Raw genomic sequence first — 22,230 nt, 5'->3', positions numbered from 1 at the left:
TGGGAAAGGTGGGAAGAACAGTGGAGCCCTGGAATGGCTGGGTTGCACTTCCAAGCTCATCCCATTCCCAAGGGCAGGGAGCTCCCACCATCCCAGGGTGCTCCAAGCTGGCCTTGGACACTTCCAGGGATGAGGATTATTCCCAGATTGGGAATAATTCACATTTCTAATCCGAGATTTGTTACTGGAGCAGCTCCTGTCCTCACCCCAAATCCAGAATATTCCCCAGACATAACCTGGGAATCATTTAAGAGCCTTACAGACCTTCCTGAAAAAGATGTGTAATTGCTCATCTGATTTATTTGGCTGCCCTGTTAATTGGACTGGATTAATCAGGATCAATAATTCACCCTTGGTGCTCGTTGTGGAATAAATGAGCTGGAAAAGCCACAGGGAGAAGCAGAAGTGGGTCTGACAGTGATGGGAATGTGGCTTTTCCCAAGGAATCCCAGCAAACTGGAGCTGATCCCTGCAGGAAAACAGGAATGCAGAGCCTTTCCAAGTGCTCTCCCTATTCCTTGGGTGGGAACACAAGGGAATTATCCTGATTATTTCAATTTTTCTTCAGGTTTTTGATGATGAAGGGAAGAACGTGACACCCCATCCCCTGTTCCAGCCAGACCCAAATGCTGCTGTACCCAGGCAAGAAAAGTTTTATTTTAAATTATTTTATCTGTTTCAGTGATATTTACTAAGTGCAGACAGCCCATTATGCAAAAAAATATGAAATATATAAACCAAAATATTGACTAAAAACATTAAAAATATCAGTTCATCTATCAAAATATGTTTAACATAATAAGAATTCTTGGCTTTTAATAATATTTAAGCAAGTTACCTCTGTGTGATTATGTGCATCCATCTCCAAAAATGCTCTTAAACAAAATAATTTGGAGTTGAAACTCCTAAATTATGTTTCACCACACTTTGATTTACAAAGCTCCAGCACAGAGGGAAAAAAACAAAGACCTGGGGCTGACAAACTCAATTAAATCGTGCAAAGAATGTAAACAATTATTGGTGTTTTAAATGAAAAATCCTGAGCCACAGCATTAGCAAAAGGCAAGGAATAATTGTAATTATTTCCAATCTATAATTACAATTGTAAACATTGATTTCTGAGAGGAAGAGATTGGTTTTTTTGGCCATGTTTCCATGCTGGCTGTTCCAAAGGACATTCCCAGGGGTTGGGATATCAACCAGGAGCAAATATACATTAAAAAAATGACTTAAAAATACAAAATACCTCCAGAAAATAAACACTTTTTATAGTTTTTTGAGACAATTTCTGCTTGTTTCTTGTCCCTGAAGGACACATGGAAGCAGCACATCACCAACCAAGTCTGCCTTAGATGAAACAGAACCTCAGCAAGACCCAGCTTTGAGCTTGTCTGGTAAGGAACACACCCAACAATTAGAAATTTAATATATAAAGTTGTATATTCTGGGCTTTGTAAGACCCTGAGCCAGCCCAGGGCCTTCCAGCACTTCCAGAATTACTTTTCCCATGAATTTAGAGCAGCAAAGGTGTTGTTTGTCACCCTGGTTTTTCCAGCTGTGCAGGAGGAGGGGGAAGCAGCCCTGACGGAAGCGGAGCTGGAGCAGAGGGTGGATATTTTCCTGACAGAGACAAACACGCTCTGGATGTTGGATCTGCCAACTGCTCTGGTGTCCACGGAGGCAGAGGAAGCTGTGAGAGTTCTGTAAGTCAGCTGGCACCCATTCCTCTGAGAGCAAAACCTCCATTTCCCACAGCTCCGTGTTCTCACTGAAATTCTTCCTCCCTCCCACTGAAAAATGACAGCAGGTCAGGAAAACCCAGGGCTGGAGGAGGGTGATAATTTGATTTTCATGATAACAGGAAGACATTTCAAACTGCTGCATTGATTCTTGTGTGTAGCTTCTAATTAATTAATACTACTAATAATATAATATTAATTAAGAAGAGTTAAACATAGCAGGCAGCTCCCCTTGCTTATCCTGGACTGCCAAAACTTTGGTGTAAGTAGAAAAGGAGAAGTTTCCTTTTTGTCTCTTGATACTCTGCCTTTCACTCCCAAGTGATGAGAGCTCTGAACTCCCCCAAAGTTCACAGGCAGCTGGAAGAGGGAAATTTGCTTTTTTTTTGGGCTGTTCCTGTTCTAGAACAGCAGCACAAAGATCAGAAAGAGCTGCTGAATGACACCAAGGCTGAAATAGCATCCAGCAATCCAAAAAGCAGCAAATTTAAGCCATGGAAAAACCTCTCCTGATCAACTCCTTGTTAAAGACACTGAGAATTCCAGGTAGAATTTTTCCAGGGAGTCCCCAGCCAGTGTTTCCTTTGTTTTCCAGGGAGAGGAATAAGATTTATACTGAGATTTGCAAGGCTAAAATTGGCAGTGAGTACTTTGAAGAAAAAATAGTGCAAACCTTCTCTGGAGCTGCCAAAAACAAGGAAATGCAATGTGAGACAATCACCGTGGCAGAGAAAGGTAAGCCAGGGCAGGAGAGTGAGAAAAGGGAATTTTTTACTTCCAGCTCTAAGCAGGAAATGTTTCCTCAATTTCCAGAGCTTTCAGTTCAGACAGGACAATGTGGGTTGTGGTGGCCTTTTCTGCCCCTCCTAAATCTTGCATTTTAGTGCTGGAACACTGAATCCATCACAATAAAATTGTTATTAATGCTCCCAGAGAATGTTACTTTTGTGTGCAAAAGGCAAAAAATAAAATAAAATAAAAAATGGGGAATGCTATCCCAAACACTTTTCCTAAAATGAGGGAATAAACCCCAAAAGTAGATCACCATCTGTTTTGAAAAGCTATTTGCCACTTTTTTTGTGTGGCTGGAGCATCAGCAGGGCTCATTCCAACCCCTGAGCACATCAAGGCAAGTTTTGGGTGCTCAAAACCCCAAAAAAACCCTGATGGAGCTGCAGCAGTCACACCACACCAGGAACTTTAAAGTCATTTTGTCTTCTTTCAATGATTCTTAAACACAGGCAACCTTATCTGTGAATTTGTAAAAGATAACACTTAAAAGATGGAATTAAAATATGGAATCAAAAACATCTCAACATCTTTGGAAGCAGAGCTGGTTCCAAAGCCCCCCAGCCCAGGAGTTGGGGTGCAGGGAGCTCTTTGCAGTAATGGACCAAAACAAGAGCCCTGTGTGAGTGGGAAATTCCTTCCCAGGGCTGATGGTGACTTCCTGGGATTTGGATCATTCCCTGAATGCCTCAGAACCTACAGAGACAGAAGAACCCAGAGCCCCAGCAGGGCAAAGCAGCAAATCTCCCACAGCTGAAAAGCACACTCGGGCTGTGGCTGTCCCTTCTGCCACAGGTAACATTTCCCATTTCTGTTCTCATCCTCCTAAACCAGGCCCATCCCTGGGGTTTGTGGGGAAAACTTCCTAAAAAACACTGCCTGGAACCTGCAAGAGAGTTTGCTGAAAGAATCTTGGACAGGGCTGCCCTTCTCTACACACTGCCATCAGAAATGATCTTAAATAAAGATAAATACTCAGGGATGAGGTTTGCTGGTACTCACTTAAAAAAAGTAGAAGCAAAACATCACTTGTGAAAAATTCCAGAAGTACCTGAAAAAGATAAGAAAATTATAGAAAAGAAGCTAAGATGATAAAATTATAAGAAAAGAAAATTATAGCAAGAAACAAAAAATCTTAGTGAAAGTATTATTTTGAATTCTCTGCTTTTTGCAAGTGGAGAATTCTCACCCCTTGATTTTATTGTGTGAAATTTTATCCCATTTATCTTTTATCAAGCAACATGGGCCTGTTGGACTTTATGATCCTTGTGGATCCATTCCAACTTGGAATACCCCATGATTCTGTGATCCAACTTTTTCCATGATCATTGCAGAGCCTGCTGTTCCTGCCAGGAGCCACGAGGAGAAGGAATGCCATTCAGAAACCATCCTAACCTCAGCAAACCTGCAGCAGGATTTAGTTGTCATGGAGAGGATTCTCATGGAGAACATCTTTCAACCCAAACTCGCAGTTTATCGGCAGATTCCTGTCCTCATAGGTTTGTTCCTTGCTCAGTTCCCTCTTTCCAGCCAAAAATCCCTCATTTTCCACAGAAATTCCTCATTTTCCACAGAAATTCCTCACTTTTGCTGGGGTTAGCTAAACCCACCTGCAGCAGAGCTGGCTCGCTCCAGCCCATTCCAACTTCCAATTTTAGTCACAGTTTTACAAGTCAGGATATCTCAATTCCTCAAATTTTCACTTATTTTTGGTTGTTCCTACAAACTGTTTGCTGAAAGGGTAAATTTTTTCCCCTGGTGTGAATAATTAGAACGAGGTAAGTGAAATGTTCCTGCTCAGATTCCACACCCCTGCGTTTCAGAACCTGTCGTTACCTCAGACACTGAGGCAGAAGAGGAGGAGGAGGATGAGGAGGAAGAGGATGAGGAGGATGAGGAGAAGCAGGAGGAGGCACCAGAAGCAGATGAAAGCCCAGCAGAAGATGCAGGTCCCAGGCTGGAGCAGCTGTGGTCGTACAGGTGTGATTTAACCAGCGGCCGCAGCGTGAGCAGCATGGCTTGGAACAAAACCAACCCTGTGAGTGCACAAATCCTCCCTGAGCCGCTCACAAACTGGGACCAGCAGCTGGTGATGGCAAGAAACTCCTGGTTCTGGGCTGCTTTGCTGGGAGGGATCTCAGAGGTGGAGCCAATCCCTCACTCTTGCTGCTCTTCTGCAGAAAAAGATGAAAGCTTTCATCTACAGGCTGCACTAGGCTTGCCCTACACGTGGATCATCACGGATTTAATTGGCCCAGAATTCCATTAATTGCTCCAGTTTACTCTGAACAGCAATTTTAATAGATGTTGGTCTGCTCTAAAATTGAAATTTAACCCCTGCTGCTAAACTTTATTGTCACTGATAAGAGTTTATTTGTGGTAGTTTAGACACCACGTCTTTGTCTCTAACAGGAACCTCCCAAAAAAGCAGAATTCTTCAAAATTTAAGGGTAAGATGCACAAGAACAGCACAGAAGCCAAAGCTCCTTTAATCTGGTCATGTAAAGTTCTGTTTTCCCAACAGAACTCACTTATTAAACAAAAATATTGAATGGAAGAGAGGTAGAAAGCAGCTGAGGATGAGAAACAGAAACCCAGTGAGGGGAAAAAAAAGAAAGAAAATAAAAACCATTCCATACTTTTAGTGCACCAGATATTAAAAAGTTAGATACTTTGATAGAGTTCAGTCTTAGAATACAGGGCAAGCAATCAGCTACCTTTAAAATGTTTCACAAACTATTTGTTGAGTGAAAGAAAAGAAAAATTAACAGCAATGAAGGCTAAAGACTTGCTGCTGGTTTTTATTTCTGTCTATGGAAAGGAATGAAGGGAATTCCCTGTGGAAAGCTAAAAGCCAGGAGTTTGAGGTGTTCTCTGCAGCTCCTTTTACAGCTAAACCTGATGAGAAAAAATGAGATGTATTCTTCTGTACTCCATTAAATAATGCACACAAAAATATGATTCTAGAACAATGTATCTCCTGTTCCTCCCTGCACAGGACAGGAGCTTTGTTATTCCAGACTTCACCCTGACACAAAGGTGCCTTTGGAAATGCCCTGCTGAGCTCCAAGAGGATCTGAGATATTGCTGTTGCTCTGTGCTTGCAGGATCTCCTGGCAGTTGGGTACAGGGAGTTTGTTTCTCTCAAGAAGAAAGGCCTGGCTTGCTGTTGGTCACTGAAGAACCCCATGGTAACGAGCCCCTTTGTTTGCTTTTCCTGCAATCTGCTTTTCTCTGGACAATTTCTGCTTTATTTGCCTTTGAACTACAATTATTTACTCTTAACTTCTCCCAACGCTGGCAATAAAAGAGGAAATTTCATAGATGTAACATTTACACCTCTGCAGATCCATCTGAAAAAGGATCCTTTTAAAAGCAGCCATTAAAAAAACCACAAAACTATTTGGAAATCTGAGTTACAAACTATCCCAGTAAAAAAATTCTCATTGCTGTAAAAGACAACATCTCAGTTTGATTTCTACTACAAACTTCTCATGGCCAAAACTGTATTAGACTAATTTAAACCAGGCAGAGTCAAATCTTTGATGCATCTTTACCACACCAAACACTCTCATGATTCTCTGCTGTCCCATAGACACTTTTAGGTGTTTGGTTTGGAGTAACCCTACCTAACTTAATTCCCAGTGTCATATTTCTGCACTTTTCCCCAATTTTATCAGTTGTAGCAAGAAATACACAGAGCCAGTCAGAAGAGAGGATCATTTCTGCTCACTGTGGCCACCACCACTTGAGTTTCCCAGCAGACATTTAGGGCCCAGAGTTAAGAACAGAGAGGTAAATAATAACCCAGCTGACAGTTTTGCTGTGTTTCTGTCCTGGGCAGTGGCCAGAGCGCATTTTCTGCTGTGAGCACGGTGTCACAGCTGTGGATTTTTCCCTGGCAAGGCCCAACCTGTTGGCAGTTGGGATGGCCAATGGATGTGTGGCCATCTACGACGTGCGGAGCCGGAGGGACGCGGCGCTGCTGGACAGCAGGTCAGCCTGGCAGCTCCTCACACCCTCTGATTGGCCTTGGAAATACAATTATTTACTCTTAACTTCTCCCAAAGCTGGCAGTAAAAGAAGGAATTTGATAGATGTAACTGCTGGACAGCAGGTCAGCCTGGCAGCTCCTCACACCCTCTGATTGGCCTTGGAAATACAATTATTTACTCTTAACTTCTCCCAAAGCTGGCAGTAAAAGAAGGAATTTGATAGATGTAACTGCTGGACAGCAGGTCAGCCTGGCAGCTCCTCACACCCTCTGATTGGCCTTGGAAATACAATTATTTACTCTTAACTTCTCCCAAAGCTGGCAGTAAAAAAGGGAATTTGATAGATGTTTACACCTCTGCTGATCCATCTGAAAAGGGATCCTTTTAAAACCAGCCAGAGGCAAATTATAGAGGCAAACTTTGGGAAGGGGCAACAAAGCAGTGCCATTCCCTCACCCTCTAAGCAATTGCAGCTCTTTACCCCCAGCTATAATTTATATTCTGTGTCCTGACTAGGACAACCCAGCCCTGGATAATAAATCCTTATGGAGACCAGTGCTTTCTCTCTTTTGGTGCTTTCTCTCTGATCCCTCTTGCCACAAATGGAGAGAATTATCAGAATAAGTGAGGGGTGAGCAGGAATTAAGAGGAAAATGAGAGAGGGGATGGGTGGTGATGAGGGAAGCACCTACCCTAAGGGCAGCTCCCCAGGTCTCAGGCACTCTCCTACAAGGTGCAGACTCATTTCATGGTGCAAGCACATAAACAGTGCCCTGAAACTAATTATCAAGCATGTTTAATAAAAGAAACATTTTCCTGGAGAAAACAACCAATGGCCAGACCATTTCTTTAAAAGAAGAGCTAAATATTTCTGTTATAAGACTTCACACTCGTTATAAAGCGGAAGCTGAATTATTTTTCAAACACATTATCTTGTCTTTGCTGATCTGTGATTAACCACATGTATTTTTTTGTGTGCCAGTGCATCCCTAAATAAACACAAAGGTCCTGTGTGGCAGCTGAGGTGGGTGCAGCAGGACAGAGGTGACAAAGAAGAGAGGCTGATGTGCATCTCAGGAGATGGGCGGGTGACCCAGTGGTTCATCCAGCAAAGGCTGGATTGCTTTGGTGAGCACCTGAAACCTCTCCCTTTGGTTCCAGCTGACATCCTTTACACCAGTTATCCCACAAAACACTTCAGAGCTGCTGGCCATCCCAAAGCAGCACCAGTTCCTCATAGCCTTTTGACAAAACCTCCTGCTCTTTGCACAGATGTGATGAAAATCAAGAGAACACAAAGTGGGAAGAAAAAATTACCAGGTGAGAGAGAAAGGAAAAGTGAAGCTCCCATATCACAACAGGCAGCTGGGATGTGCTTTGACTTCCATCCAGAGGTAGGCTCAGAAAGCCCATCCTGGCTGAAGTGTTAGCCAGGAAAGCTCTGCAGCACTGGTGGGATGCTCAGCTGGAGCTGCTTTAGTGGGAACCAGCCAGGGACCTGGCACTGCTATTAAAATCATATTAATTTTGAAATAAATTGCTTTTTAGCTACTCAGATTTACCCCAAATAGGTGAAAAGGTGAAACAAGCCCTGTCCTCACAGCCACATTATTGACATTTCCTTGGGCAGTTCCCCACTGGCTGGGAGAATCTGTTCAACACCTCCCACATCCAGGACCCAGCCGAGCTTCTCTTCAGCCAGCTGAGTACTTCTTCCACAGAGCACTCCAAGAATTCATGTGTTTTCCACATGGATTGCTGAAAATCCAAGATCTTCAAGCCCCAGCACGTTGTGAACACACCCAGCAGATGTGTAACGTTGTGGTTCCACTTCAGCCACTGCTCACAGGAGCTCCTCCTGGGCTCTGAACTCATCCAGCCCTGGATGATTTCTGCAGCAGTGACAAATTCATCCAGCCTAGGCTACTTTTCTCTTTCTTTCAGGATTCTGATATTTTTCTTGCTGGAACAGAAGAGGGCCACATCCACTGCTGCTCTTGCTCAGGCAAGGAGCAGATTCTGGGGACATACAGAGGCCACAAGGTGAGTGACACACTATAAAAAAAGTAACAGTTTTTGTTTATATTTGGGGAATGCGTGCAACAAAAGAAACCTAAACTTCTATATTAGGAATGAATTCCCATAGCATTAATCATCACAGTTTTACAGGATTATTTTCTATGCTGTCAGGATATTTATTAAAACTGGGACTGTAAACTGGTTTAAAGCTTTAGCTCTGGCTCTATTTTAAGACAGCAATCAGAAATCTGATTGTCCTGTAGAATTAAATAGTCTTACCTGTGGGAGGAACGCTGGGTAGCTCTGGAATAGATTCTGTAGCCCTACAGCAACACCAAGTTCTGGTTTGTTTCTCTCCAAACAGGGTCCTGTGTACAAAGTTGCCTGGAATCCCTCCAGCACAGACATGTTCCTCAGCTGCTCTGCAGACTGGAGCATCCTTTTGTGGCACCGGGATTCCTTCACCCCCCTTTTAACCTTCACTTCTGTCACAGCTTTTGTTCACGACATCAAATGGGCTCCAAAATCCGCCTTCATCTTCGTAGCGGTGAACGAGAGGAGGGTGGAGTTTTGGGATCTGAGTGTCAGCATGTGAGTAATGACCCTTCTCAAGGCAGAGCCTGAAATTTTAATTGTCACACATCGTTACCTCATCAGTGTTTTTATCACATCGTTACAGCCCCACACGCGGCTTCCTCAAACCACTGCATTTTGAAATACTCGTGGTGTAAAAGCGGGTGGTGGCTACCAGAGATTTGGGGTTAGAAGAGAAGGAGCTGGATGCCTCATGGAGCTGATAAAGTGCAAAACTGCCCTTTTTCTGCAGAAATTGTGGCGGAGTTAAAAGGAAAAATAACAAAACGGAGCTACTTTGGTAAAGATTGGATGGTCTGAAGTTGAGATGACTCAGTTACCTGTGACCTTGTCCAGCTGCTCAGGGTTTTGTGTTACTGACAGTGTGAAACCCTGGTGGATCCAGAGCCCTGCCACATCCTGCAAATTACTCATCTAATAAAAATATTAACCACCACTCTCCAGGTCAGGACAGATTTTAGGCAAGCAGGATCTCTTAGTTAACAGCAGCTGGAATTTTTGTTGTGGCAGAGCCCAAACCAAGCACCCCCTCACTTCCCAATTTTTGATATAACCCAGAAGCGAAATGTGCAGTTTTTCAGCTGACAAATGCATGGCACCCATTAATTTTTGGATTGCAGCTTCCAGCCGGTGTTCTCGTGTGCTGCCATCCCTGAAGGGAACCTCAGCTCCATCCTGTTTGCCAGGAACGCCGAGTGCCTGCTCCTGGGGGACAGCAGTGGCCAGGTGGGGGTGTGGCAGCTGCACAACCTGGCTGTCCCCAGCACAGAGCAGGTAGGGCTCATTCCTCAGCCAGGCAATTCTGGGAAACACCACCCAGCCAGGGGATACTGGAATAGATGGGATCACAATCCCAAAGGTGCTGGCTCCTGCTCTTCTGCTGCTGCACCACTGGGAATTAATTTCCTTTAGAAACAAGAGGAAAATTTGCATGCTGCCAAACGTGACAGCACAAATGCAACCCACCCTGGCCTGCCAAAAAGTGCTGTTTTCCAGCATTAACAGAATTCCAAAGAAGAATCAAGAATTCCAAAGAAGAATCAGCTCTTTTTCCTCTTCTTTTCCAGGTTGGTTCCTTGTGTGACATTGTTGCTCCTGCTGGAGCTGTTTAACAGAATCTGATATCCCTTTTCCTTCAGGAAACACTTGCTGTAGTATGAACATAAATCAGTTATCCTTTTTTAATCAATAAAGTTTCTCTTTGAAGCTGCACTGCTTAGAAACTTCTTCCAAGTGCCCTCAGTTTCCTCCTGGAAGTCCCCTCCTTGCAGGAGTGTTCACACATGGATGGCTTTCTCTGGAATCCTGACCATGGAAAGGTCTCCATAGTCTTTTCTCCTGGGGCCTTTATCCCTTCCTGCTTTTCCTCCCAAGCTCTTTTCTCCTTGGGTTGAAAGCAGGCAGTGTTTGGCTGCCTGGAGTGGCTTTTTTGGGGGGCAGAGAAGAAGAAACAGAAAAAAATTACCCAGCTGGAGGATTCCCAAGCACTTCCTGCCCACAGGAAATGGGGAGCATCTCCAGAGGGGTGACTGAGCACAAGCTGTAGCCCTGCTGCTGAGCACATTACGTATGGAAAGGTGTATTTTATAGATGCAGAACATCCAGCCTCTCTCATTATCCTGACAATAAACACCCAGCACTCAAACACATCACTGAATTAAGGATCATTTGTGCTGCATTAACATCCACTTCCTTCTGTGTGCTGCACATCTGACAGGGGACATGCAAACTTCCCCCTGACATAAAATTCATCTTGGTGTGTTTCAAAGAAAAGGCACTCGTTAAGGTGAATCATTTGTTAATCATTATTATAAATCTGACCAAAATACACCCTGTATTTTCCATTCATGCCCATGACTGTTTGCTTACTGCTAAAAAACAAGCTTTCTATAACCCACCCTGCACACAGTGAAAATTAATTACCTGTAACATTATGGTGCTGGAAAATCCTTGTGGTGCTAGGAAGGGCTCAAGATCTCCCAAGTTCCTCGTGTGTTTTGTCCTTAAACATGGAATTTCTGACCATATAATTGAGAAATTTCCTCCTAAAGGCATTTTAGTGCAAGGATTTTTTTTTATAGAAACCTAAATACACTGAAGCCAACATTAGGAACCAATGAACAGAGCAGAGCATTAGGAACCTCTCCCAGAGCAGAGAATCCTGGCTGGGATACCAATACATACCACAAACCCCCTCTGGGGTGGATTTTCTCAGCAGTGCTTGGCCCTGCAGGGTTTTCCCCACAAGCATCCACGGTTTAGCAGTAAACAAGCTGGGGGAGTGGAGAGGAGCATGGGAAGGAGTTCATTCCATTTTTCTTTGGGGTCACCAACAGAAGATGATCCCCATCAGGACTGGGCATCAGGTGTGTGGGGGACACAGACACCAAACCCATTAAGTAGAATCCATGTCACAAACACCCTTTTTTCCTGGCAGAACACACATTAACAGCATCCACCTAATCCATACCCCATAAACCTGTTACACCTCAGCTGTTTCCAGTAAAGCAGCTCCGTAGACTTCAGAAATCTTTAATTTAACCTGACTGAGATCCCAAAGCACTTCAAACATGACCAGGAACAAGCAGTTTATTTGTTTTCAGCAAACATCACCACCCTCAGAGCGAGCTGGTACTCAGTGGAGTGGACAGAGCGTTGGTATAAATGGGAAGGCTCCAGCAGAATTCCCCACTGGATCCCTTCTGCCCAGCTGGGGAAGCACCACGCTGGCAGCATGAGGGGCACGCTGCTGGCACTGGGCTGCCTCGTCCTCCTGCTCCTGGCACAGGAAGGAGAAGGGGAAGGCAGCAAGGTGAGGCTCTGCGGCAGAGATTTCATCAGAGCTGTGGTGTTCACCTGCGGCGGCTCGCGCTGGAAGAGGAACCTCCCTGAGCACCACGGCCTGCGCGGTGAGTACCAGCTGCAACATCCCAGGCTCTTCCCTGCCTGCTGCACCTGGATCCCAGGGGATCCCAGGGGATCCCAGGGCACTGGGAAACAGCACATCCCCCTTAGGCTGCCCTCAATGCCTGCAGCTCCAGCCCTGCAGCACGGGCCGTGCCGGGAGAGCCAGCCAAGAGCTGCGGCTCCTCGTGTTCCCTCTCCCTGCAGCTTCCCTGGCTCAGCTTCCTGGGCTATTTCGCTAAAGAATAAGAATTTAGACCAAGGTTTTCCAAGCTCACCTGAGGAATGAGATTCAAGGCAAGAAAACCTCTCTGCCATCACGTTTCTAGTGACAGTGACAAGTTTTGCTGAAGTCGTTGCAAGTGTCTTACTGTGGTCTTCAGTTTCCCCACTAAAAAACAGAAATTCTCTAAAACTTTGTAATTAGAGCATGTTGAATATCCACTCTGCAATTTAAGCACCTTCCCCTGCTTTGGTGTATATTTATGCTTCTCAGCACGTTTCTTGATACTCAGAAAATTTTGATTTGACAGTCAGAAAATTCAACCATTACATGGGCAGTTAGAAATCTGTACTCTGACAGATTGAAATAAATGGAGAACAAGAAAATAACTGAGGCAGGTGACAGCAACAGAGGCTTTCTGCACTTCCTAAATCTGCATTTTGGGCAAATTCTCTTGTAGCAGCAGCTTTAAACAAAAGCAGTAACATGGGCAATCCCCTCCCCAGAATCTGCTGAAGAACCTTGCTTTTAAAAAGTGAGAACTGCTACACCTTTACAGATTGCACAAGGCCCAGCTGTTGAAACTGAGGTGTTTCGACTGCAGCTGGATTGTAATTTCCATGGGAACACCCAGAACTTTGGTGCAGCTGGTGCCTTAAAGCAGCACCTGCAATTCAGGAAGCCCCCAGGTTCTGCTTAATGTGCTGGTCAAGAGCTTCCGACACATCAAATCACAGTTTTTCCTGGAGAAGCAAATATCTCAGTGTAAGACTCAAGGCAACACAGGACTCTCCTCAAGAGAAATCCCTAAATGACTCGTTTTTAGCATGTTGATCACAGATTGTCCCTCACAGTGAGGAGTCTGTGATGTGGTGCTCTCATCAGAGGGTAACACTCAGCTCCCTGGCTGTAGCTTGGTCTGTCTTTCTAGTAAAGATAAAAAGCATAAATTACTCATCTTCCCATGACTTTTAACTTCTCATTTTCCTGCGGCAGAGAGTGAAAACCCCCAGCACTTCCCACACGAGGAGGAGGGTGACGCTGACTTCTCATCACAGCCAGAGCCGAGGCTGGGGATCCACAGCGAAGAGCCCCAGGATGTCAAACCTGAGCAAGACTCGCAAAACACCAGCAAAGTCTCTGTGCTAAACAAGCGAGAGGCAGCCAAGCTGCTCACCACATCCTGCTGCAACGTGGGCTGCAGCAGGGCAGAGATCAGCTCCCTGTGCTGAAACACAACAGCTCCGTGTCACAGATCCCAGGGATTAAAACAATCATGACATAAACCACAATCCTTTCAGTTGTGTTCTTTAATTGTAGCTTTTTGGGTGTTAAATGTCACAGTGCACACCAGCAAGTGGCTTCAGGTTGTCTGCATTTTACAGTGTTTACAGTGGGTTAAACTTTCAGTCAGGAGTACATGAAGTGTTTCTACCCAACTAACTACTGTTCTGGGTTTCAGCTTTGCACCTAAAATGTAATAAAACAAGCAATTTGTGATAGATTTGTTCTCTGACTCAGGAAAATCTAACAGCAGGTTTCAGCAGAGAAATAGGGGTGGAAAAAAGTCTGGTTTCAGATTCAGAGCAAGGTCAGCCAGACCCCACCTCAGCAGGGAACAGCTGCAACAGGAGAGACTTAGAAACATCAGCACCAGCCCCAAAACCAGGCTGGCAAAACCTAAAATTCCATTTATTTCCTACTCCAGGAATGTTTCCAGGAGGAGAACAGGGAAAACACTACTTAAAGGGAATATTCTGAACATATTTCCCCGACAGGACAAGTTCTGCAAGCAGCAATTAGCTGCAAAACTGCCTTAGAAAGTCACTTCCCAGAGAAAACTCTGGGAAAGACCCTTATTCCATTCGCCCAAAGGCTCACGTTGCAAAGCAGGTAAGAGTACCTTGGCCTTTCACAGATATTTTCAACAGAAAAGGGAAGAGTTAGGCTGAATATTAATTTCTCCTGCTGCTAAACTCCACTACCTCCCTACTCAAAATACACACCGTAGACGTTTGCCACAGCAAAGAGCGAGGTGTTCTTGAACACGTAGGAGGAGAAGGTGTCAGTGTGGGGATCCCAGAGGCATCTGCTGCTGATCTGCAGGCTCTGCTGGCCCAGCTGCCCGATGTGAGCCACCACCACGATCTTGTACCTGGGCAGCTGCAGCGCCTTCACCCGCGCCTTCACAACCTGCGGGGAAAAACAGATTTCCTCCCTGGGGGATCAAAGATGGGGATGGATTTACAGCAGGGGAAAGGGGATGGTATTAAGCTGACAAAGAGGGCAAGGCTGGATGGGATCTTGGGAAGAAATTATTCCCTGGCAGGGTGGGAAAGGATTGGGATAGAATTCCCAGAGCAGCTGGGGCTGTCCCTGGATCCCTGGCAGTGCCCAAGGCCAGGCTGGATGGGTTTGGAGCAGCCTGGGACAGTGGGAGCTGTCCCTGCCACGGCTGGGGTGGCTCTGGGTGGGCTTTGAGGCCCCTCCTCACCCAAACCAGTCTGTAAATCTATTTATTAACTCCTACACCTCGGTACTTCCAGCTGAGCAACCCTTGTCGACATCTCGACATCCACCCCCAGCCTTTATCGAACACTTTATCGGGCTTTTGGGGGGATATTTAGGGCACCCCATGGGCAAATGTCCCACCTCGGCGATGTCCTTGGCCGCCTCCCGGCACGGCCCAGGCTCGTAGCGCTGCTCCCTCAGGGCACTCCCCAGCACTTCCCTCAGGATCTCATCCACCGCCGCCACCGGGAAGCGCCCGCCAGGCCCTGCCAGGCAAAGCTCGGCTTTATCAGGGGAAAAAATCCCAGCGCTGAAGGGTTTTTGGAGGGGCAATCGAGACCCACCCGGGCCGGGCTCGCCGGGGATTTCGCCGCCCTCCATCGCCCTCAGCTGAGGGGGGGAGGCGGTGCCGGCAGCGGGGCCCGCCCGCCGCATTCCCGTTCCGCCTCCATCCCTCTCATTCCCGGCCTCCATCCCGTCACATTCCCGGCCTTCATCCTGCCGCATTCCCGGCCTTCATCCTGCCGCATTCCCGGCCTCTATCCCGTCACATTCCCGGCCTCCATCCCCCCGCATTCCCGGCCTTCATCCTGCCGCATTCCCGGCCCCCGGCATTCCCACCCTCACGGCTGAGTGTTCCTGCGGCTCCCACGGTTCCCCATCGTTCCCACAGCTCCCGGTGTGTCCCCATGGCTTCCGCATATTCCTACAGTCCCTGGTGTCCCCACATGTTCCCTCACATGTCCCCGTGTTTTCCACAGGTCTCTGTATTCCTCCACAGTCCCCAGCGGTTCCCATGGCTCCCACGTATCCCTACAGCTCCCACAGCTCCCACTGTGTCCCCACAGCTCCCACAGGTCCCTCTGTGTCCCCACAGCTCCCACAGGTCCCTCTGTGTCCCCACAGGTCCCTCTGTGTCCCCACAGCTCCCACAGGTCCCTGAATGATCCCATAACTTGTCCCCACAGCCTGCCCAGGTCCCCGCAGCTCCCAGATATCCCCTAAAGAATTCCACCTAAAGATTCCTAAAGGAACCTAAAGATTCCATGTGGCCCCATCCAAATGTCCCCACAGTTCCCTCTCCTGAGGGTCCCTGTGACCTCCTCAGGTCCCCACAGCCACCCCAAATGTCCCCACGTCCCACAGAGATTCCCGTGATCCCTGTGGATCCACACAGACCTCCCGTGTCCCTACGGCCCTGAAATGTCCCCATGGCCTCTGTGGGTCCCCCAAGCCCACATCCCTCGTGTCCCCATATCCCTCACGTCCCCACATCTCTCATGTTCCCACATCCCTCATGTCCCCACAGTCCCCGTGGACCCTCGTGTGTCCCCACATCCCTCACGTCCCCACATCCCTCATGTCCCTGTGGACCCTTGTGTGTTCCCACATGCTACCCTCAACCCGTCCCCTTGCTGGGACACTGCACATAACTCCAGCAGGAATGATGGTTTTTGGAACAGGGACCCTTTTTTGGGACAATAAGTCATTTTTTGGGCCAGCCTCCAATCCCCCTGCCCACTCCTCTGGTTGCTCCCACACGTGGAATCAAAACTCGCTCAGTAAAAGAAATGTTTTACCATTTTTTGTTTATTTTCAAGGAAAAAAATAATAATAATCACATTTAAATTGCAACTCAGTTGGGTATTTTGTGTGTTTCTTATGTATAGAATGAATAAACTTTGTTCTGACGTGGGGATTTCTTTGTCACAACGTTCTGCATGGTAAATAATTGCATATTTGAGAGTCGGTGAAATGGGTGATGGGGAGGATGGAGGAGAGACATTTATAAAAAACAGTATTTACAAAAATGATACCCACATAGTCGTACTCTAATCTATAAGGCAAGTAACATTTAAAATATGTTGTTTCATGATTATCTTCAACAAGTCAATACAACACATTCATATTACCAGTGGTCAAATACAAAGCTTCGCTGCAGTAGTCCCTGTGCAACAAACCTGTACGTCTTTTATAGTTTATTTTTTTTTCTCTGAGAAGAGTAGGAAAGCAGCAAAGTTTTCATCACAGACTAAGCAGAACCTAGGCCATCGTGGACTGAAGGTATAATATATCTCATTGCACGTTTAGGCAGGAAAGGCCAGCCATTCATTAACTTATTTAACTTAAATCTTAAAAATAGACCTGTGTATCTTCATCCACAAATATTTATAAACATTTTATACACGAGGGAGTTCATTCAATGGCCCAGGGTGATACCTGGGGAGATTTGATTCACTGCTGGGGGGTCACACTGGGCTTGTCCCACATCCTGGGCCCTTCCCCTGCCAGCCCTGGGAGCTTCCCGGCACATCCCGACTCAATTCCTGGCTCAAACCATCACACATCTCCCTTTGTTTTATGTCACCCAAGCATCCAGGGGATTTCAACAACCTTACAACATCTGGGAGTGAAAAACCCCCTTCCTGCCCCAACACAGGGACAGCACACCCACAGCAATTCCAGAAAACCTGGGATGATGAATGAGGGATCCCAAAAGCTGGGATCTGGAGTGTTCCACCACATCCTGCTTGTCCAAACCTTGGAAGAGAATCCCCACCATCCATTTGTGGTTCCAAGAACCACTGCCAGCAGCACCATCCCTCCTAGAGGGACAAGGGAAGCCAGGAAGGAGCAGGGAGTATTCCTGCAAATCTTTTCCTCCCAGTGAAACAAGAATTAAAATCCTGACTGGAATAATCCTGATTATCATAAAACCTCCCCAGCTCTACATGGATTCATTTCCTTGGGAAATGGTGAGGGAAAGAGGAACAGAAGAATTCTGGCTATGAAATGAAATCTTTGAGATGGTAATTTCTAACCAGGAAAGTAAAACAGGATGATGTTGCTTATTTTGGTCATGACAAGCTTCAAAATGAAGATATTTCCATATAAAAACAACAAAAAGGGGGAGGGGGGGGAAAGTTTGATTCTCTCTTAGGTAAAGTAAAAATCTGTCACCTTTTCAGTGCACTCCAGCCATTGAAAAATACTTTTGCTGGGAGAAAGAGAGGCGGTGACTTTTTTTTTCAGGATGCTTCTGCTGGAGGAATCTTGGAGAGCAGCACAGGCCTGCTCTGCCTGGCTAAAAAGGGATGGCATTCCAACAGAAACTTCCAGGGATTTTTCCCCACTTAGGTCTTAAAAAATGATAGATAAAACCTGGAAGAGCAGAGTGAAGACAAATAAATTTAACTGAAATACCGAATGACAGCAAAAACAAGACTTAAACAGGGCAGTGATATTTATGAACAAATGCAGACACCAAATGAAAAGCTCATTATTTGCTGGGTTTTCCTACAATTGAGAGATTTCAGAGTTATTAAGAAATATTGTTAAAGTAGAAAACTGCTCTGAAATGTCTCCTGTGAGGAGCTGGCTGAGAATTGGGACTGCTTGCTACAAACAGCAGAAAGGTGGCAGAAAAATCACCTCCTGCTCCCACCGTGTAAAATTCCAAGTCTGAAGGTGTCTGTGGGGAAAAACTCCCACTCTGTCAGCAGGACCTCAACCCTGCAGGTGTGGGCTGCCAAATTCCCAGGGAAAATTCCTTGGGGAGAGGTCTAAAGGGAAAGGTGAGTGGAAGGAAGGGAGCTAAAGCCTTTCTGTGCATGCATCCACATTTTTATTACTGAATGCCTGCTTTATTTATCCTCCTGTTTCCTCGGATGGATCCCGGTGCTGCCGAGCTCAGGGGCAGTGCCAGAGGGCTGAGCTTCCTCTCCAGCCTCAGCCTGACCTGGAAAAACCCTGCTGGGAAACAGAGCTGTGGTGATTCCCTCTGGGAATGCTCCAAGAGCCAGGCTGGGAGAGCTGGGGGTGCTCACCTGGAGAGGAGAAGCTCCAGGGAGAGTTCAGAGCCCCTTGCAGGGCCTGAAGGGGCTCCAGGAGAGCTGGAGAGGGACTGGGGACAAGGGATGGAGGGACAGGACACAGGGAATGGCTCCCAGTGCCAGAGGGCAGGGCTGGATGGGATCTTGGGATTGCAGGGATTGTTCCCTGGCAGGGTGGGCAGGCCCTGGGATAGAATTCCCAGAGCAGCTGGGGCTGTCCCTGGATCCCTGGCAGTGCCCAAGGCCAGGCTGGATGGGTTTGGAGCAGCCTGGGACAGTGGGAGCTGTCCCTGCCATGGCTGGGAGGTCTCTGGGTGATTTTTAAGCTCCCTCCCCACCCCAACCAGTCTGGGATCTGTGTGAAACCCAATCCCTGCCATTTCACCTCCCTGCTCCCTTTGAGCGGCCAGGCAGCCCCAGGCAGGTGAATTCCCTGAAAATACAACAATTTTCACCTAAAAACCGAGGTGAAGCCTGCAGAGCTTGAGTGCCCTGAACACTCCAGGCCCCTCTCTGGGGCCAGGTGCTCTCACCAAACTCCCAAAAAAGCCCTGGGGCACTCTGAGAAAACACTGCCAAAAACCCTCAAGTTTTAAACACTGTGCCCAAAACCCTGCAAGTTTTAAACACTGTGCCCAAAAACCTGCAAGTTTTAAACACTGTGCCCAAAACTGGCAAGAGTAGCATGGAAAATCCTGTCCCAAATCTCCTCCTGTGGTCCCAGTGTCACATCCTTGGTGTCACCTGCCAGTGGCTGCAGCTGTGTCCCTGTGGGGCTGGCAGTGCTGGCACATCCCACATGCCCCAGAAATAGGACAAAATGTCCCAGACTGTTCCCATCTCTCTCTCCAGGCCATGAGGACTGCATCCCAAAAAAAAAGTGACCTCTGTTGTGTTCACCAGCTCAAAGGGGATGAGCTTGGGAGCTTTGGGTTATGGGTTTTTCTGTTGAAAAAGCACTCAAAAAAACCCAATGCTAATGTAAACACCTTGTCTTTCAAATGAAATATAAAGTAAAATCTCTATCTTCTGGTAATATTTACATTATAAATCCATTTTTTTTTCTCAGGTCTCTGCCCTGGATCTCTTTTGGAAGGATGGGTTTGGAACAATTGTACACAGCATAGACCTGACTCTTGGGGTTTGCCCTATATTTCTGTGTCAGAAAGGGGTGAGCTACACACTTTATACAAATTTCCAGTTCAGGGGGGAAATCATTCATGGAGTGCAACACTGGGGAGTTCTCTCCCAAAATCTGTGAGGGTGTGGGAAGCTGCAGGAGTGAATTGTGCTTTTCCTTTCCTGCTGCTGCCTTTTGTCAACTCACAGCTCACCCCCCAGTCTCAGCCTGGGAGCCGCCTCACACCTGAAATATCCCCACATTTCTTTCTTTTCTCTTCAGATGGGCACAGATCTCCCTTTTCCTACACCAAACTGCTCCCTGAGCACTTCCCAACACGCCCAGGCTGTTCTCCAATGTAAAATGCACCACCCTAAGCCTGGCAACACTTGTAAAATCAGCACTTTTTGTCATCTTACACATTCCCAAAGTCCCAGCACCCCATTCCATGGATGCTCCTGTGCATCTCTGTTTGATTCCACAAAGATTCCTTCATTTCCCTTCCCGATATTGCCAAATTCCCCTGTTTGACTCAGCTGCAGCAGCAGGAGCGCCACCAGCTCTCACCAGGAGTCTGGAATGAGCACAGTGGGACAGGGAAAAGTGCACAGGGACAATATTTTGTCCCCCGTTCTCCAGTCCAGCACTTCCATGTGTTTTCCCATCTCTCCGAGCCAGCTGAGCGCTAAAATAGAGAAGCAGGTGCGGCTGCAATTCCAGGGAGGAAGAGGAAGGAGAGGAAGGAGAGGAAGGAGAGGAAGGAGAGGAAGGAGAGGAAGGAGAGGAAGGAGAGGAAGGAATAAAACTGGTTTTATGCCAGTGCTGTGAGCCTCTCTGTGCTTCCTTCCTCATCTGTGTCCCTGCAAAACACACGGGGCAGGGAAGAGCTGCTGAAATTCCAGCAGGGAATCTGCAGCTCTGACAGAGCACGGAGCTGGAAATTTGGAGTAAATGCTCCTTGCAGAAGTGAGATTTTCTACCTGGGAGACTGTCCTAGGAACCTCCACTTTTCCATCAATATTTTTCCTGATTTAGACCAGCTGAACCTGAAGGTTGAGCTTTTTATTGATCTCTGTGAGACGTACTAAGGACTGAAGGAAAATTAAATCAGCCTGTGGGCTCTACTGAACTCTCTTTTGCTGAGGCACCCCCTTCATAACAGCTACCAGTATCGTATTTAAATTGTATATATTGACAAAATGCAATCTACCTCTGTAAGCATTGTGCCATTCAACAGTACTACTATTAGATTTATATACCACAGTTTAAATTACATCCATTTCATGAATGGGAAAATGCTAAAACTCAAGTGTCTAACTGCCAAAATACAGCCTTACTGGAATGAGTACAATTTACAAATACAATAATTACATTTTAAAACCATTAACAATGTTACATCTAGAAGTAAATACTGGAGGACTGGTCAAGACGGTGTTTTCCAAGGAAAAAAAACGCTGAAAGTTGTCGACACTTCCAACAGAAATGTCCCGAGTGCAGGATTTAGTTCATTTTCCTTAAACTGTAATTAAAACCCGTTCCACGCACAGCAGTCCTTGGGTATTTTCCATAGTATTTTCCATAGCCTTGCATAAGCTTCCATCAGTTATCCGCCAAATATTTACCTAGAAACGGGATCAGAAATCAGCTGGGGGGGAGGGAGCAGCCCTGATTCCCAGGAGTTTTTGCCCACCTCCACCAGCCCTGTGGCCCAAGGGAATATCCTTGTTATTCCCTGCAGCAATGGACATGAGGAAAATTCTCATTATTCCCTGCAGCAATGAACACCAGGAAAAATTCCCGTTATTCTCTGTAGCAATGAACATGAAGGAAAATTCCCGTTATTCCCTGCAGCAATGAACACAAGGAAAATTCCCTGTTATTCTCTGCAGCAATGAACACAAGGAAAAATTCCCATTATTCCCTGCAGCAATGAACATGAAGGAAAATTCCCATTATTCCCTGCAGCAACGGGTCCAAAGCTCTTGCAGGAGATGCCCTGGAGATCTCAGCCCTCGCCTTTCACGCAGGAGCAGGAATGAGCCATGAAACGCGAGGCTGGGAGGCGACAGCAGGATTTATTTCACGCTGTCCCTCTGTCCCCACCCTGCAGCAGCAGCTGTGGCCTTGAGCAGCCACCAAACCCCCGTCAGCAGCATTCCCAGGGGACCTGCGGGGACCGTCCCGAAGGAGCCGCGGCACCCACCTGCCGCGAACCTCTTCTTGATGAGGGAGAAGCGGTAGCCGGCGCCCACCAGCTCGATGTCACAGCTGGACAAGGTGCTGCCCTCGCTGGTGAACTGCACGGCCAACGGGGCCGGCGAGCTGGGCCCCTCCGACAGCTGGAACCGCGCCAGCAGCGACCCCACACCTGCGATGGAAACCCCAAAGAGACCCCCGTGAGCGGGAGCGGCGCTCGGAGCATCCCAGCGCCGGCATGGAGCGGGGCACATCCCAAACCTCCTCATCCTCCCAGCACCATCCTGATTTCCACACATCCCAGTGC

At 46.9% G+C, this 22,230-nt stretch overlaps 4 protein-coding genes across 12 annotated transcripts in view; 2 read left to right on the top strand and 2 right to left on the bottom strand.

The window, feature by feature from the left end:
• Positions 1–10,348, top strand: part of WDR78 (WD repeat domain 78) — a 13,053-nt gene extending 2,705 nt beyond the window's left edge. The window contains exons 3-17 of one of the 5 annotated variants that reach the window (XM_015636898.2): positions 569–642; positions 1,312–1,394; positions 1,556–1,703; positions 2,335–2,474; positions 3,174–3,323; positions 3,863–4,027; positions 4,352–4,566; positions 5,636–5,719; positions 6,373–6,524; positions 7,506–7,651; positions 7,796–7,917; positions 8,468–8,566; positions 8,907–9,133; positions 9,757–9,910; positions 10,204–10,348. In XM_015636898.2, the coding sequence (XP_015492384.1) occupies positions 569–642; positions 1,312–1,394; positions 1,556–1,703; positions 2,335–2,474; positions 3,174–3,323; positions 3,863–4,027; positions 4,352–4,566; positions 5,636–5,719; positions 6,373–6,524; positions 7,506–7,651; positions 7,796–7,917; positions 8,468–8,566; positions 8,907–9,133; positions 9,757–9,910; positions 10,204–10,248 (2,004 nt within the window). In that variant the 3' untranslated portion in view covers positions 10,249–10,348. Of the gene's footprint in view, positions 1–568; positions 643–1,311; positions 1,395–1,555; positions 1,704–2,334; positions 2,475–3,173; positions 3,324–3,862; positions 4,028–4,351; positions 4,567–5,635; positions 5,720–6,372; positions 6,525–7,505; positions 7,652–7,795; positions 7,918–8,467; positions 8,567–8,906; positions 9,134–9,221 lie in introns of all 5 variants that reach the window. The other 4 variants (XM_033516446.1, XM_015636897.2, XM_015636900.2 and 1 more) reach the window with 4 other exon arrangements.
• Positions 10,349–11,852: 1,504 nt separating this feature from the next.
• On the top strand, positions 11,853–13,510 carry INSL5 (insulin like 5). Its single transcript, XM_033516448.1, has 2 exons — positions 11,853–12,045; positions 13,260–13,510. Exons 1-2 carry the CDS (start codon positions 11,871–11,873, stop codon positions 13,493–13,495), a joined length of 411 nt encoding a protein of 136 aa, XP_033372339.1. The 5' UTR covers positions 11,853–11,870; the 3' UTR covers positions 13,496–13,510.
• A 45-nt stretch (positions 13,511–13,555) lies between these two features.
• TCTEX1D1 (Tctex1 domain containing 1) lies at positions 13,556–15,587 on the bottom strand. 5 transcript variants are annotated; one of them, XM_015636906.3, is made up of 4 exons: positions 15,515–15,587; positions 14,916–15,040; positions 14,270–14,456; positions 13,556–13,733 (listed from the first exon to the last, which is right to left on the bottom strand). In XM_015636906.3, the coding sequence occupies exons 1-4, from the start codon at positions 15,570–15,572 to the stop codon at positions 13,627–13,629; spliced, it is 477 nt and encodes a 158-aa protein (XP_015492392.1). In that variant the 5' UTR covers positions 15,573–15,587; the 3' UTR covers positions 13,556–13,626. The 5 variants fall into 5 exon arrangements, with proteins under 5 accessions (XP_015492392.1, XP_033372338.1, XP_015492390.1 ...); XM_033516447.1 differs by lacking the exon at positions 15,515–15,587 and adding an exon at positions 15,396–15,480; XM_015636904.3 differs by lacking the exon at positions 15,515–15,587 and adding an exon at positions 15,119–15,300.
• Positions 15,588–18,967: 3,380 nt separating this feature from the next.
• The window catches only part of SGIP1 (SH3GL interacting endocytic adaptor 1), a 50,678-nt gene continuing 47,415 nt past the window's right edge, over positions 18,968–22,230 (bottom strand). Inside the window, exons 23-24 of the mRNA XM_033516252.1 lie at positions 21,931–22,095; positions 18,968–21,349 (exon numbers count right to left, since the gene is read on the bottom strand). Coding sequence (XP_033372143.1) covers positions 21,327–21,349; positions 21,931–22,095 — 188 coding nt within the window. The 3' untranslated portion in view covers positions 18,968–21,326. The remainder of the gene's footprint in view (positions 21,350–21,930; positions 22,096–22,230) is intronic.

Source organism: Parus major, chromosome 8, assembly GCF_001522545.3.
Source record: "Parus major isolate Abel chromosome 8, Parus_major1.1, whole genome shotgun sequence".
In the NCBI taxonomy this organism is placed as follows: Eukaryota; Metazoa; Chordata; class Aves; order Passeriformes; family Paridae; genus Parus; species Parus major.
Note: the sequence above shows the minus strand (reverse complement) of the source record. Positions and strands in the feature narration are given on the sequence as shown.

Excerpts from the sequence above, each read along its gene's own strand:
- INSL5 (XM_033516448.1), top strand. The coding sequence starts at position 11,871 with ATGAGGGGCACGCTGCTGGCACTGGGCTGCCTCGTCCTCCTGCTCCTG. Across the intron at positions 12,046-13,259 it reads TGAGCACCACGGCCTGCGCG|AGAGTGAAAACCCCCAGCAC; the intron begins GTGAGTACCAGC and ends TTCCTGCGGCAG.
- TCTEX1D1 (XM_015636903.3), bottom strand. The coding sequence starts at position 15,281 with ATGCGGCAGGATGAAGGCCGGGAATGTGACGGGATGGAGGCCGGGAAT. Across the intron at positions 14,457-14,915 it reads CGGCCAAGGACATCGCCGAG|GTTGTGAAGGCGCGGGTGAA; the intron begins GTGGGACATTTG and ends TTTTCCCCGCAG. Across the intron at positions 13,734-14,269 it reads TGCTGTGGCAAACGTCTACG|GTGCAAAGCTGAAACCCAGA; the intron begins GTGTGTATTTTG and ends ATTACATTTTAG.